Source organism: Siniperca chuatsi, linkage group LG20 (assembly GCF_020085105.1).
Source record: "Siniperca chuatsi isolate FFG_IHB_CAS linkage group LG20, ASM2008510v1, whole genome shotgun sequence".
NCBI lineage: Eukaryota > Metazoa > Chordata > Actinopteri > Centrarchiformes > Sinipercidae > Siniperca > Siniperca chuatsi.
The window spans coordinates 3,394,206-3,408,811 of record NC_058061.1 but is presented as its reverse complement, the minus strand read 5'-3'; the positions used below and the strand labels follow the sequence as shown (position 1 = coordinate 3,408,811).

Genomic DNA, 14,606 nt, shown 5'->3' with positions numbered 1-14,606 from the left:
GGCTAAGACTAACATTATGCTGGTTTATAGTTTCTGTGCACAACATGTCTATGCAAACTGATGATTGCAAGGGTAGTGAGTCAGAAGTCAAATTAAAAAAATGCTTTGAAGAAACATCGTAAATATATCTGCTTGTAGGTCAGGTACAGTGTCTACTATTGCTGGTAAGTGGTGGGTGGAAAGAAGAGTCTTTAAGTTAATAAAATGCATCAAAGTTTAATCGTACAAACAAGTGAGTGGAGAAAACAATACAATGAACTATTAAACAACAAAGACAAATTCAACAAGTTTCACTATATATATTAATAATATATATATATATATATATATATATATATATATATATATATATATATATATATATATATATATATATATATATATATATATATATATATATATATATATATATATATATATATATATATATATGATAACATAACTGATCTATCACCAAAAGCAATTTATTTCAATAGTAGTCTAGTTTTGTTTTGGGGTTTGTGGTTCTAGTTCAGAGATACAGCAAATATCCACGGGACACTCTGTTGAACATGTTGTTTATAACCTGACAGTATAGACGCTTGACTCAAACCCTGGACAAACAAAGTAATATCCAAAAATATATACAGTATAATACATTTGAACATATTAACCTGGACACGAGAGCCAAGCAGAGGACGCAAGGTAAAAACAAAATGCTTCTTTCTGTTGGAGACGGAGAAAACTACTGAGAGCAGATGAAAATCTGTTAAGCGCCTGCAATCAAACCTAACCCTCCCCTGAACATCGTGAAAGCATTTATTAGGATTTCAGTTCCTTGAAATAAAAATATGGTACTGCTGGCTTTATGGTTGCAAATGAGGTTGTGGTTAGGGTTACGAAATCTGTAACTCTGACCATCTGCTTTGTCACCTGATGGCTGAAAAACAACTCTAACAAAATAAAGTGTGACCATATGCTGTCTGTGTGACTATCTTCGGTCATATACTGCCAATGTGACTAATGATGAGCTGGGTATCAAACCTCAAGACTTTTTGAGTGACAAAAGAAATGTGGCAACAGCATCAAGTATTTAAAACTCATGACTGCAGCTAAGCTCCAGTGATTTTATTGTATCACCAAGGTTTCAACCAAAACATTTATATAAATATACATTTTGATTACAAGGCATAACATGAGAGCAGTACTGCCCTGCAAAGCCAAAAATGCAGTAACTACATATTCAAAACCGAGTTAAGACCAAAATCTGACTTTTTGACATTAACTTTTACCATAAAAAAGAAAAAATACTATAGAAATGTATAATTTGTGTGTAGACAGCAAAAACAAGAGAGCTATATTTCTATTTAAAGCTAGCTGGTGAGATAGCCATGGCTAACATTGGCTAAATCTAAACTGACGCTAACTGTCTGTAATTAAAATATATCAGTTAACTAGCTTAGCAAAGTAGAAGCAACTGCCATCTCAGCCTCTGACAAATAAATATTATTTGGGGTGGTTAAACTATCGCACATCGAGAATTACTTTATCAGACTGTAGATTAATAAAATTATATGGTTTACATACTGATTTTTGGGGGCGATACAACATATCTACTGTAGCAGTTTGCCTGGCCAGCCTGAAAACTTTAAACCCTTTCTTCTTAATGTTACCTTTTCTGTAGTTACTGCTCTCTGCCTCTCAACAGTACATCTCTGCAGTATGTCAGAAACATTTTCAAATGCCTCAATAACCCCACTTAAAACAAGGTAATTGAAAAGTAAAAGCTATAAAGTAATCCACTGAGCAATAGACGTCATTTCAACATCGCCTCTATGCTTTAGCTCTGATATAGACCAGGATTTATTGGCAACATATAGCCCGGTTTTAGGCCATATTTTAAAAAACAACATTGCATATTTTAAAAATGCATAAAAACCTGTAAATATCTAACATAAGCACTGCACGCCCACACGTTTACAGTATAACCGGTTATTTTTTGTCATATACATAGATTCTGTTTACTCATATCCCACAATGCAATGTTAGGTTGTTACGTTAAGACTAGGCATCTTCTAAACTTTCACTTTTCAACCTTGAATAAACCTTCTAAACTAGGCGTCTACAGACAAATAGACGTATAATAATAGACATCTATTAAACGTCTTTTCAACATCAAATTGCTCAGTGGGAAGGGACAAATTAAATTTTTATTTTTCAGTTCATTGCTTCTGTATAATATACATTATATCCCCTTATATTCCCTTACAGTATATATAAAACAATACAAAGTGGACAGCAAGTTTATAGTCCATTCCATAAAAAATTATTTGGTTTCTGGAAACTGAAATTTGGTGGGAGGCACGGTCTCGTTGCTGGAGTAACTGCGTTCGGGGGATGTTGGAGAGCAAGCTGAGAGAACTGTGAGAGCAGGTGAAGAGGGGGAGATGGAGCTCACGGCCTGTGGCACCAGCTGGAGCCCACACGGGCAGCCTGAATCATGGATGAGCCTCATCACGTCGTTACGGAAGCGCACGCCTACCAGGGCGTACAGGATAGGGTTGAGACAACAGCGGGTGTACGCCAAAGTGCAGGTGATGTACTCCAACAGAAGACTGCAGAACTGCCCTGCCATTTTACGTGACAGCACCACAGTGTACGGCAACTGGAATACCAGAAAAACCAGCACCAGAGCCACCATCAGCTTCAAGGTACGCTGCCGATGCCACTGCTTCCCCCGCCGATGTGCGTGCCCTTCCCACAGCACTTGAGCAATCATAGAGTAGCATGTCACCATAACAAAGAAGGACAGGCAGAAGACAGCAATGATGGCTCCATTGGTGGCCATTTTGACTCTTCCGCTCTTTAGCATGCCGCAGTATCCATCACTCACCCCAGAGAAGAGGATTTCAGGCAGGCTGAGGAGCACCGCGACAACCCACACACCTACGGCAGCTACTTTCCCGCCTGTTAATATCTGACTGCGTAGCCTGAGCATCTGTTGGGCTCGTGCCACCACCAAGTAGCGATCAACGCTGATGCAGGCTAGCAGCAGAAGCCCACTATAGGTGTTGATAGCGTAGCATGCACGTGTGGCCTTGCAGAGGGGACTGGAGAGGATCCAACCCAGGTGAGTATCGACAGCCTGCAATGGGAGCGTGAGGAGCAGGAGGAGGTCAGCCAGTGCCAGGTGGAACAGGAAGACGTCGGTCATGGAGCGAAGCCGGAGGGAGCGGTATAGAGCAAAGGTGGAAATCACCAGGCAGTTTCCCACCACACCCAGCAGGAAGATCAGGCAGAAAACGCAAGTCTGGAAAATTTTGATGGTGAACTCCTCCTCCCCAGCCTCACACCAGTCAGAGTCGTAATCACTGATGTTACTTATATTCCCAAACGAGATATTTGAATCGTAATAGTAAAAAAAGTCGTCCATTGCTGGTGGGGAGAAAATGAAGACTAGTTAGTAATTTCTCTTGCAATGAGAAGGATGATAAAAACATTTATTAAACTCTCCGGTGACTAAAAATGTTTTGGTCCAAGTCCTCAGAGGATGAATCTTACTAGCTTTGGTGATCAAAGGATTCACAGGATGAATTGTAATACCTTTTCATCATCAGGTCAAAATGTCATTTTGTTCCAATACTTACTCCAATACAATAAAAATAATGATATTCCTATACTTTGTGTTTAGTGCTAATTAGCAAATGTTAGCATGCTAAAACAACTAGGAGGGTGTATATGGTAAACACCTGCTAAAGCATTGTCACTGTGAGCATGTTGGCATGCTATTAGCATTTGGCTCAAAGCACAGCTGTGCCCAAGCACAGCCTCAAGAGAGTTAGTCTTTTAACACTTTTTTTTTTTTTTTTTTTTTTTTTTTTTTTTTACATCAACCAAAATGTAAGGATGGTTGAGTGCAGCTTTGTGGCTATGCACCAGCATAATTAGAGTCACAAAATGCAGACCTTTTGCAGAAACAAACGAGGTGAGAAGAAGGCTGAGTTTCAACACTTTATAAAAAGGTGTTCAGAAAAACAAAACAAGATGGGTGGTTTAGCATCTTCTTCTGAATTTCAAATCTGGGAGGATGTGTGAACAGTGTTAAACAAGGACCTCCAGGTATAATTTGCTTCTTAATTTTTACAGTTGATGAAATGTTTCAGCGAGAATGTCATCCAGTTAGTCTCTAATAGTTTGTAGAGTGCGGTATCTGAACTGCCACTTCAGACCACTCTAAGACGAGTGGCAGCTGTCAGATTAGTCTTTTAAAAAAAACTTTCTACATGTAATCCAACGTAACTGAAATATACGGCTGAAGACTAAAACTCCTAAGATACTGCGCACAAGGATTTGGACTTTTTAAAATTAATTTACAACTTAGCTACTGAAAGGAGTCAGTTTGGGCCAGACAACAGCCTAGACTGCACAATAAAAACCTTCTGTAGCATGTCTGTAATGAACATTATGAGTCATTCTGGAAAATTTCTGCAAAATTCCACAGTAAGACCAACTTGCGTGAGGACTAATTATTGCTCAAAAACATATAGTGCTCTCATAGAACCCAGCCTGGGTTGATTTTGAGCAGAATACTGTACTTTACATCATGATATCAGGAAATACTAACTCCTCCAAACAGGTTGAAAGTGAGAGACCTGCAGCTATGTTCCTCAGTTTGAGTAAGCAGCTGTGATATTTTAGTCATTATGCACAGGGTTGCGTGAGACTGGCATGAGGACGTTGGCACAGGGGAAATCGTGGGTAGCTTTTAGGTCTACAGATCAGTCAGTGTCGCGTGCTAACAGCCTTTATAGGCAGTTTCCACAAACACCTTTTATCATTTCACCTCTCATTGTTACAGCTGAGACTCCTCATAATATTAAATTTAGCTATTTTCTTTTGATATCTTTTCTTTCTAACTTCTTTATTTGATGGTGGAGACAGAGATTAAGGAGTTTCCCCTAAAAGGTAAGAGGAACAACAGTAAGGAGGAAAACATTTTGTAGACAGTCTTGTAAACAGAGCAGCGCTGGGTGTCAGAGGTTTATTTGATATACCTTTGTGTCAGGAATTACTTTTTAAAAAGTTTATTTCCTTCGACCAGGAAACAAACCTAACTGGTTCTCAACAGCTGTAAAGGTAACATTTGTGAGACTAAATGTAATTTAGTGTGATTGTAATTTTCTACTCTATAACGAATGGAGCAATAACTTAGTTTGCAGTTTAATGTAGACTCTGCCAAAAAATGTTCTAGGTTGAGCTAAATACAAGCTATGCTATGCAACGTCACACACTTTTCCCTTAAAGTTGAAAACCACAAACAAATTAACACATTTAACAAAAAAATATAGAATATTTGTTGGTATATTGCTCAGGCAGCTGAAAGGAAAAGTCTCCTTACAGAGAATATATATTTGAGTCATGGGAGGGTTATGTTTCCTCACGAGCTGCAACCCAAACTGCCAAACAGTTTTGATGCATTTTATGATTTACAAACTGCTCTAGTGACAAGCCTCTTCATGTGCACGAACAGGCAAGGCAATATTTTTGCAGTGCAATTTTAAGTACTATAATACAACGAAAACTCCTAGAATCATAGTCCACAATGCCTTTCTTCCAGTGGCCGGGTTTTCCCCTGCATTGCAGCTGCTGTTTGTGTAATATTGTGTATTGTATGATAGTCTCCTAAAAAAAAAAAAAAAAAAAATAATAATAATAATATGGCAACACTATTTATTGATCTCTCCAATTTAGCATTTGATACCATAAATCATAAAAAACCTCTTCAGCAAACTGCAGTCTATAAGCTATTGGTCCACTATTATTTTCTCTCTCTCTCTCATATATAATATATATAATTTAAAGAAAAAACAGCATTACGCCTTTGTATTTGAATTGCCTTATTATGCGGATGATAATATGTTGTATGCTGCTGATACTACTCCTACTCGGGCTCTGACTCATCAGTCTCCTCACTGCCTTTGATGCTTTCCAGATATCTCTTCTTAATCATTGTGTCTACATGCAGAAAGACAATATATGGTATTCTCCACACCTACTTGTTAGTTCCCAAACTACCTCACAATTCTGCTCTCATTTAAATGTTACAGTTCTACAATCTAATGATTACTTGACAATGGATATTCTTTCCTCCTAAGTTTTCTAAGCCTAATTATCAGATGTCTTTTATATCTCTATTAATGGTTTATATTTATTCTTTTTTTGGGAACAAATCTTTATTTGGCCACCCAACCCCCGGGGTCCCCCCCAATGGACTGCTTGACTATTATAAATTAAGTAAGATGTAAAGTACAGTGTTCCTCTGGTGACTCATGAAGCTTATTCTTTACTTGCGCTGTTGCATGTGACCACATCTCCAAAAAGGGGGGATTTTGTCTTATTATGTTGGCAGTGGACAGCTTGAGTAATACAACGTCATGAAAAGATGTCAGACATTTTCTGATAGTGAGGCAGCAGCCGTCTTCGGACTAAACGTTTTTTGGCGGCTGTAAGACAACCCCGCAACAATTTGTCTCTCATTGTCCCAAGATATTTTTTAAACCTTTAGATCAAAGTCTCTTCCAAGCTCTGAGCATAGACAGGTTGTTTCGTTTTATTCTTGTTGCCGTTTTAATGTTGGTTGTCTGACTTTGTATTTGTTTTCAATACAGGCTGTCTAATGTTACGCAAAATTTTAAGATTGCAAATATTTTCTTTGTTATCAGGTCTTGATTTCAAATCAGATCTGATCTAATTTTTCACAGCAAGTGCTTTACTGTAAATAGTGTCTATAGTCCTGCAATTTTCCCCTCATACTGTATCCTTTATTAACAACAGACTACTGCAAATTACATCACAATATCAGGAAATACTAACACCTTTACAATCAGGTTGGAAGTGAGATCAACTCTAGCAACCACATATATAGCTGTACAGTTTGAGTAGGCAGCAGTCATATTTCAGTCATTTTTCACTGCTGTGTGAGACACTGGTGTCAGGTTGGCATGTGGGAACCCGTGAGCACCTTTAAGATTAACAGTATCACACATCAGTGCAGTCAGTTTCATTTCTCCTTTTCATTGTAGTGGCTGGGGTAAATGACAATTTAAAATTTTTTTTTAAAAACAAACATGGCTTTTTGCCCTTTGACAATAAATCAGGAAAATGTGTGAAAATATGAGATTTATTCCCTCTACACTTCATAATTTACAGTTGTTAGTCGATAGTATATTTGCTCAGGCAGCTGAAAGGAAGCTTGTATAAATAACAAGTCATGTGTGGGCTCTGATTTGTGATGAACCATAACCACACTGACTGTTTAGCTTCTCCAATTTATTAATTAATTAATTAGATTTTATATATATATATATATATATATATATATATATATATATATATATATATATATATATATATATATATATATATATATATATATATATATATTTATATATATATTACTATATACTATATACATTTCTTTACTTACTAATATCTATATCGTACTCCATTTACCGGCTAATCAGTCTTCTTTAAAAAATAATAATAAAAATAATAAAAATAATAATAATAATAAAAAAAAATAAAATAATACTATTTCAAAACTGCCCAGATTTGCTTAAGTGACCTTACCTGTGCTGTTTGAGGTGTTAAGCATGTCTCAAGTCCTCCTCCTGTGACTGTGGTAGATTTGAGAAGCTGGCACTCATAAAAACAAGCCTGCGGGCTAACCGTTAACCACCTCCAGCCAATGGCACCAGTTCTGTGTTTTGCTGACCTTGCCATACCCCTGCGTTGGTTGTTTATGCCACCAGGAGAAGGATGTGAGCATGAAACTTTGTTGATGCCTCAGTAGTGCTGTCATACTTCTGAGACTGAGGGTTTCTTATGATTTGTCTTTTGTGTTAAATCTGATCAACAAAAGTTTCAATTGCATACTGATTTGCAAAACGTTGTTGTTACCAGCCAACAGATGTTCATCTATCATCATCATCACTGCAACCGTACTGCATGCATCTGTCACTGTAACTGCACATGGATTTTTGTTAATATAATCTGTATTAAGTATGTAGGTATTTAAATTCACAAATCACGTTTGATATACTGTACATTTGAGTTTATTTACCTTTGACAAATCCAAAACATGTCCTAATGAGAGGAGACAATTCTGTGAAAGGCACACAGCATCAAGCTGTGGGTTCAACTTGCAGACCAACGTGCAAAAAGACATCTGGGTGTGACTGCTGACTGGTACCAAAACCAGTTCACAACTCTTCCTTGACCTCTTTTGAGGTTATATGATTGCTTGTCAAATAATGTAGCCACATAAGCATCTAACTGATCAAGTCACACTCTGGAGCATTGGTTCTCAAACATCTCACTGAGATCAAGATAGACAAAAAAAAAAATTACACTAGTGCAGCAACTGGAAATAATTTAGTTGCTGCTAGTGCAGCAACTAAATTATTTCCATTTTTTTGTTTGGTCTATAAAATGTCAGAAAAGGGCAAAAAATGCCCATCGCAGCTTCCCAGAGTCCAAGGTGGTGTCCTCAAAAGTCTTGTTTTGTCAGACCAACAGTCCAAAACCAACGATATTCAGTGTACAATTATATAAAAACAGAGTTGAAAAAAAATGAAATCCATAAAGTAGTTGCTGATTAATTTTCTGCCGATCAACTAATTGTTTAAGCTCTAAATTGCACATATACATAACATCACAAGACTGAGTCAGTCACACACAGACATACCAATTAAAACATTCACAAGTATTATAAAAATATCAGTAAGTATAACTTTAAAATCTCTCAGAGAAATTAGAGTCTCTGAACTTCAAATTTGTTTTGCAGTTTGTTTGTTTTGCAGTACAGTGGATGATACAGGAAACCTGTATCCTGTTCAGAGGTGATATGAGGAAATTTTAAAAAGCTTATCTATTATGTGATCTGGTGTCATGGTTGTTCACTTTGAACTCAACTAACAAGGTGAAACATCTCTAGCATGACCTTATAAATGACACAGATGATCAGTGATGACACAGAGAGCTTTTCATATAACTCAGTGGTGAGTACGGTAGCTGTCTTAAGTAATGAATACAATGAAACTGTGGTAAACGGGAAACAGTGGTTTAAGAGTAGTGGCAGCATTTCTTTGAGTTGCAGTTTGCATCCAGACTCATAATATATGTCTTGATTACTTCGAAATAGGGCTGCACGATATGGTAAAAACAAGAAAAAAGAAGCTATTATTTTGACATTACGATTGCGATGTGACTCACGATCAAAGACTGAATAAAACATGAACGTAGTGTCTGTGACGTCACCCAGTTCAAAGTGGGCGGCGCCCAGCTGTCGCCATCTTGGCAGTACCTGGCTCCGGCTAATCCAAAAATGGGCAAAGAGGTGGAGCTGAGGCAGGCCGAATGAGGCCTGGTTGCTGAGCGAACTAGCAGCAAGCCACCTGATAGGACACGCACCTGTCACTCAAAGTGGCCACGCCCTTGCCCTTAATTGTGCGTAACAAAGAAATTCACCCCCCTCACAGTTGTCATGAAGGGGGAAATTAGCTATAGAGACCAAAACCAGGCTGTAAAAACACGTTTATTTCTGCTGTAACGTTGGGCATTTTAACACGGGGCTCTATAGGGATTGACTCGCTTTTGGAGCCAGCCTCAAGTGGCCATTCAAGGAACTGCAGGTGTTGGCACTTCCACGTGGGCTTTATTTCTCAGCCCCGGAGTTTGCCGCTTGTTCGCGATTAGTGGGAATTATAATTTTTGCATCGCAAATTTTCATTTTCACTGAACGAACTATTAAGATCATGATGGGGGAGTAGCGGGCTCAGCGGCGATGGACGATGGGTCGTTCATCGGCCCAACCCTACTGCCAGTCTGTGCGTCTGTGTGTGTGGGCGGTGAGAGCGTGGGATTGAGTTTGCCCGAGTGCCTGATTAACCCTGCTGCACTAATTCACACTGCAAACATGTGGTCTGATCGCTGAAGAGATAGTAACGATGATAAGCATCAAACCATAATGTTTGCTCCAGACCATGAGATAAAAGTGCCTTACTTCGATGTGAATTGTTTTTGCTTACTGCTGAGCATTTCACAGGTGGGCTGAGATGTTGACAATCCTGGATCCACATTGTGGTTTTCTTAACCCGTGATTTCTAACCTCCTTGCTTGTTTGTGACTGTGGTTCTCACTAGGTGATGTGAAACTGGTGACCTACTATTCAACTTGTGAACACAACATCCAGGTTGAATAGCGATTGGCTCCTTGGCATGATGGCCACTTTTTTCTAAAACGTTTCACCTCCCACTCACATCGAGCTTTTTTATATTACTTAGAACTATTCTGTTTTTGAAAATCAAACAATAACTTCAAACGCATTCGATTTTGCAAGTAATTGTTCCCTTAAGCTTCACACAACACCTTTATGACGTCTGGTGACTTCGTATGACCTTCAATTAAATATTACTAGTCACACTATATTTTCTTTTTACTTTTGTTGACATTAAGATGTTTATCCATACCTAATAAGGAATAATTAGTAAAGGGTTTCTGAGTTGTATAAAATGTGTTCTCACAGGTCAACACAATAATGCTTTATAGATGACTAATATGCCAATAATAAGAACAACTTCTGGATTATAGGTCTGCAGTTACAGATGTCAGTAAATCATTAATTATGGTTCTTGAATTATGCAGTTGTAAATGTCATTAAGTTGTCCTTAAGTAATTTCTAATGCATTAAAAACTGTTTCCTAACCATTAACAATGCCATTAGTTACAACTAATAAACCCGTTATAAAGTGGCAATGAGATTTTAATTCACAACGAGCCAGTATGCCTAAAATCCACAAATTCCAGGATAAACACAAAAAGTGTCCGCGTTTCAGAGCTCAAACTACACAAATGGATGTTATCTTTTAAATGTGTGTAAAAAAACCCAAACACATTTATTGTAAAATTGACAGCTTTATATAAGTGTCACTTTAATTCTATTTAGTTATCATTTATTTAAATGCTATTTTCTTGTTTGCCTTTTTGTGTAATTCTGAAGTTTTGCTCTTCATATTTTACCTTTTAATACAGTGCGGGGTACTTTGTTGTTATAACAACTTATATGTTCAACATATTTGGAACAAGTTATTATTAGAATGTTACATTGCTATATTACATTATGTTGTGTGTTATTTATTATTATTATTAATTATTATTATTATTATTATTGATGATGATAAGTAGTAGTAAGTGAGTAAATCAACTATTTAAATAGTAATAGGGCTGCACCTAACATTTTTATTTTTGATCAATCAATTAAATGTTTGGCCTATAAAATATAAAATAATGAAAAATGCCCATCACAATTTTCGAAAGCCTAAAGGTGACATCTTCAGATGTCTCGTTTTGTCCAACCATCAGCACAAAATTTAAATATTTTCAATTTACTATCCCATTATAGAAAGAAAAGCAGCAAGTCCTCACTAATGAGATGCTGAGAGTATTTTGATTAAAGCGTTTGAATCGATCATCAAAATCGTCGCAGATTATTTTTCTATATATAATCGATCGGCTAATCGACTAATTGTTTCAGGTCTAACTGACAGGTATACATACTAAAACATATGTTGTAAGTTTTTTTTATTAACCTGTACAGAGCTGAACATACTCCGCTCCAAAAACGATACAGGATCTACTTTTAAAGACTAAAAGCAGAATTTAAAAGTATTTAAACATGAAACGTGACACCCCAGAAAATTTCAGACCGGCTCACGAACTACAATCAAAACTATCAGAGCTCTCAGGTCATCAGGTGGCGGTTGTCTATCCGTACTGAGCGTAAGATCCAGATCTGGTGAAGGCGCTTTTAGTTACTTACTAGTCACAACTGTGTCCATATTTTTACGATTAATTACTCTGTGTGTATGGGAGATGGATGCAGGGTTCGCCAATTTGTTTTTCCTCGTTTTGTTGCTCTTTGTATTTTCTGTTTTGACATAAAGTCTACTTTTACGATGCCTATAATTGTCTTAATTCAATTATATGTTTTAGCACTGAGGTCATAGTTAGTGATGGTGTTGTACTTCCCATTTACATACATGAAGGGGGCAGAATATTAAAAACACCTCTGAATATAATGCAGTCCAGTCCAACTATGACCTCAGTGATAAACATATAATTGAGTGAACGCATTTCTGACAAAGTCAACAAAAAGTGAACATTATAAACTTTGTAAAGGTAGAATTTATGGCAGAGCTGTGTATTTAATTGCATTAGATTGTACAGGTGTACCTGATTGCTAAACCTAAATTGCTTTGCCATTCATACATTTTCCAAAGCAATTCTCTTCCAATGTTCAGTAGAGTATAAAAAAAAAAGGTAAAACTTTAATAATTAAAACTATGTCTTGCATATTACAGAAAAAACAAAAACAAAACAAAACAGTGTTTCAAGTCTGCTAATGGAAATTTGAAGAACTGAAAAATGAGTCAAGGCTGATGTTTAGAGCAATTTAGGTAAAGGGATACAGTTATAATTATTATTATTATTATTATAGTTGATTATTGTTAAATTATTCTTTATTTTATTTCTGCAATTAAAAAAAACAAACACTACTTTCTTTCAGGAGCAGTTTTTCATCATGACACCTGCTTCAGCATTAAGTGTGGCAACTGAAGGACTAAGAGGTAAGACAATAGGTTTTGATAATCTGCATTCTTCATTAAAAAGCAACTTTAATGCAGTAAATTTAAGCGTCTGTCTGACTGATTCTGAAACAAGAGAAGCTGAAGGTGTGTGTGTGTGTGTGTGCGTGTGTGTTGGGGGGGGGGAACGACAAACAGCTGCTCATTTTAACCACTGGAGGGCGAATTGAAACCAGTTTTAGTGACCATTTCAGCACCAGCACAGTTCAAACATTGACAGTGCAACCATCATTGTTGTAGGCTAGAAGTACTCATTACAAACAATTAATTTAAAACGTGTTGAAGTGTGGAGCTGCTCTGTATTTTACTGTTTGTGGGCTGAGCAGTTATATGTACACGGCGACCCTGAGACGGCTGAGCTGCTGACAGTGGTCTTGGACGTCCGAGGAAGGAGGAAGTTTGTTTATAAAAAATATCTGTATTCTTGAAAGTCTGAAATGCTGGCTGAGTAATTGGTAGGGCTGGGTATCATCTGAAAGGTTTAATGCTAAAGCTGATACGACAGATTTCAGCACTGATGCCAAAACCTTTTTTTTAAAAAAACAAAACAAAAACAAAACCTTACTTTAAAGAAATATAAACCCTTTTTCATTTAACAAACTAAGCTTAAATAAGTTTTAAATGTTGTATAAACACAACTGTACAAGAACTTTGCCTAAATAAAATAGATAAATAAAAAATTTTGGGGGGAAAATGGATGTAAACTGGAACTATCAGATGAAAGAATAAGCAAAAAAGATTATGAATTTGATGACTTTTTGTAATTGACAGTTTGACATTTCAGTGCTACTGACACATTTCAGTCAGCACCAATCAATAATAATAATAATAACTTCATACTGCACTTTCCAATCAAGTACTGAGGCTCCATACCCAGCCCTAGTAATTGGAGATTAATACCATTACAGAATGGTGCTTTGATAATATGCAATTTATGTTCTGTCATATTTTATATATTTCAGTCACAATGTATTTTTCTTTATTGCAGTTTCAAATGCTTACAGTCTATTTAAACAACGTTTCATTTTCGGTATGGCACATATACATTTGCAGTGGAGTAGTCTACAGAGGTTTATTTGATGCGGGGGCATGTTACAGGCAGTATGATGTGTTATATTGTTGTTTTTGTACCCTCATGTGTGTTATGAGTCATTCTGTCTGTCGGTCATCGCCCCTGCAGTCTCTCTCTAACAGGACCAGTGGAGGAAATGTGTTTAATGTGTTAATTGATAAAGAAATCTGATTGTAAATGGATTCATGTGATTACCGGATTCAGTGACATTTCAATATGCGTGGTAAAAGTATATCAATATACACATACTATAGCACTAATAAAGCATACTATATTAAAGGAAAACTTCATACCAAAAAAAAACCAGTTTGTCCTGATTTCTTAAACAATGGTGTACACTGTCATAAAATACAAATTACACAATTTTTGCAGCTCCTACAAACAAATAAAAATTCAATGTACAGTTTTACAATGATGGGATGTCAAGGTCTTACTTAGATAGAAATGCAGAACTGAAAAAGTAAGTTACTGGAATAACTCATTGTCACGCTTGTATTTTAGTTTCCATCACATTTTATCCTACAATCTACTCTGTATCAGTCATACCAAAACAGCAGTCAGTGTGGTAGATAGCATCATGGTCTATGATATTATGTGGTTGCCGCACATCCTTGATTTGCTTTTCTGAATTCCAAAAATGTCCCTAAATGTCCCTCAACATGCAGCAAACCCCTGAAAGCCTTAACAGTTTCCTGTCTCCGCGAGCTGAGGTACAGACAAAAGACATCACAAAAAGATCTGACATCCTGCACATTGAAAACCACAAAGCACAGGAAGTTGTTGTTTTTTTACACTTAGTCGGTGTGGTAGAGGCAAATGCATACTTCTGTATTTAAACATACTTTTATTTC

The 14,606-nt window shown here is 36.8% G+C and overlaps 2 protein-coding genes across 2 annotated transcripts in view; both read right to left on the bottom strand.

Moving 5' to 3' along the window:
* The window catches only part of fmnl1b (formin-like 1b), a 68,217-nt gene that overhangs the window by 46,983 nt on the left and 6,628 nt on the right, over positions 1 to 14,606 (bottom strand). The window lies entirely within an intron of this gene.
* ccr10 (chemokine (C-C motif) receptor 10) lies at positions 1,065 to 8,032 on the bottom strand. Its single transcript, XM_044179576.1, has 2 exons — positions 7,609 to 8,032; positions 1,065 to 3,414 (listed from the first exon to the last, which is right to left on the bottom strand). The coding sequence occupies exons 1-2, from the start codon at positions 7,631 to 7,633 to the stop codon at positions 2,306 to 2,308; spliced, it is 1,134 nt and encodes a 377-aa protein (XP_044035511.1). The 5' UTR covers positions 7,634 to 8,032; the 3' UTR covers positions 1,065 to 2,305.

Bases quoted from the DNA above. Each gene is read 5' to 3' on its own strand.
- ccr10 (XM_044179576.1), bottom strand. From the start codon at position 7,633: ATGCTTAACACCTCAAACAGCACAG. The intron at 3,415-7,608 runs GTAAGGTCACTT...TCTCCCCACCAG, and splicing joins TAACACCTCAAACAGCACAG to CAATGGACGACTTTTTTTAC.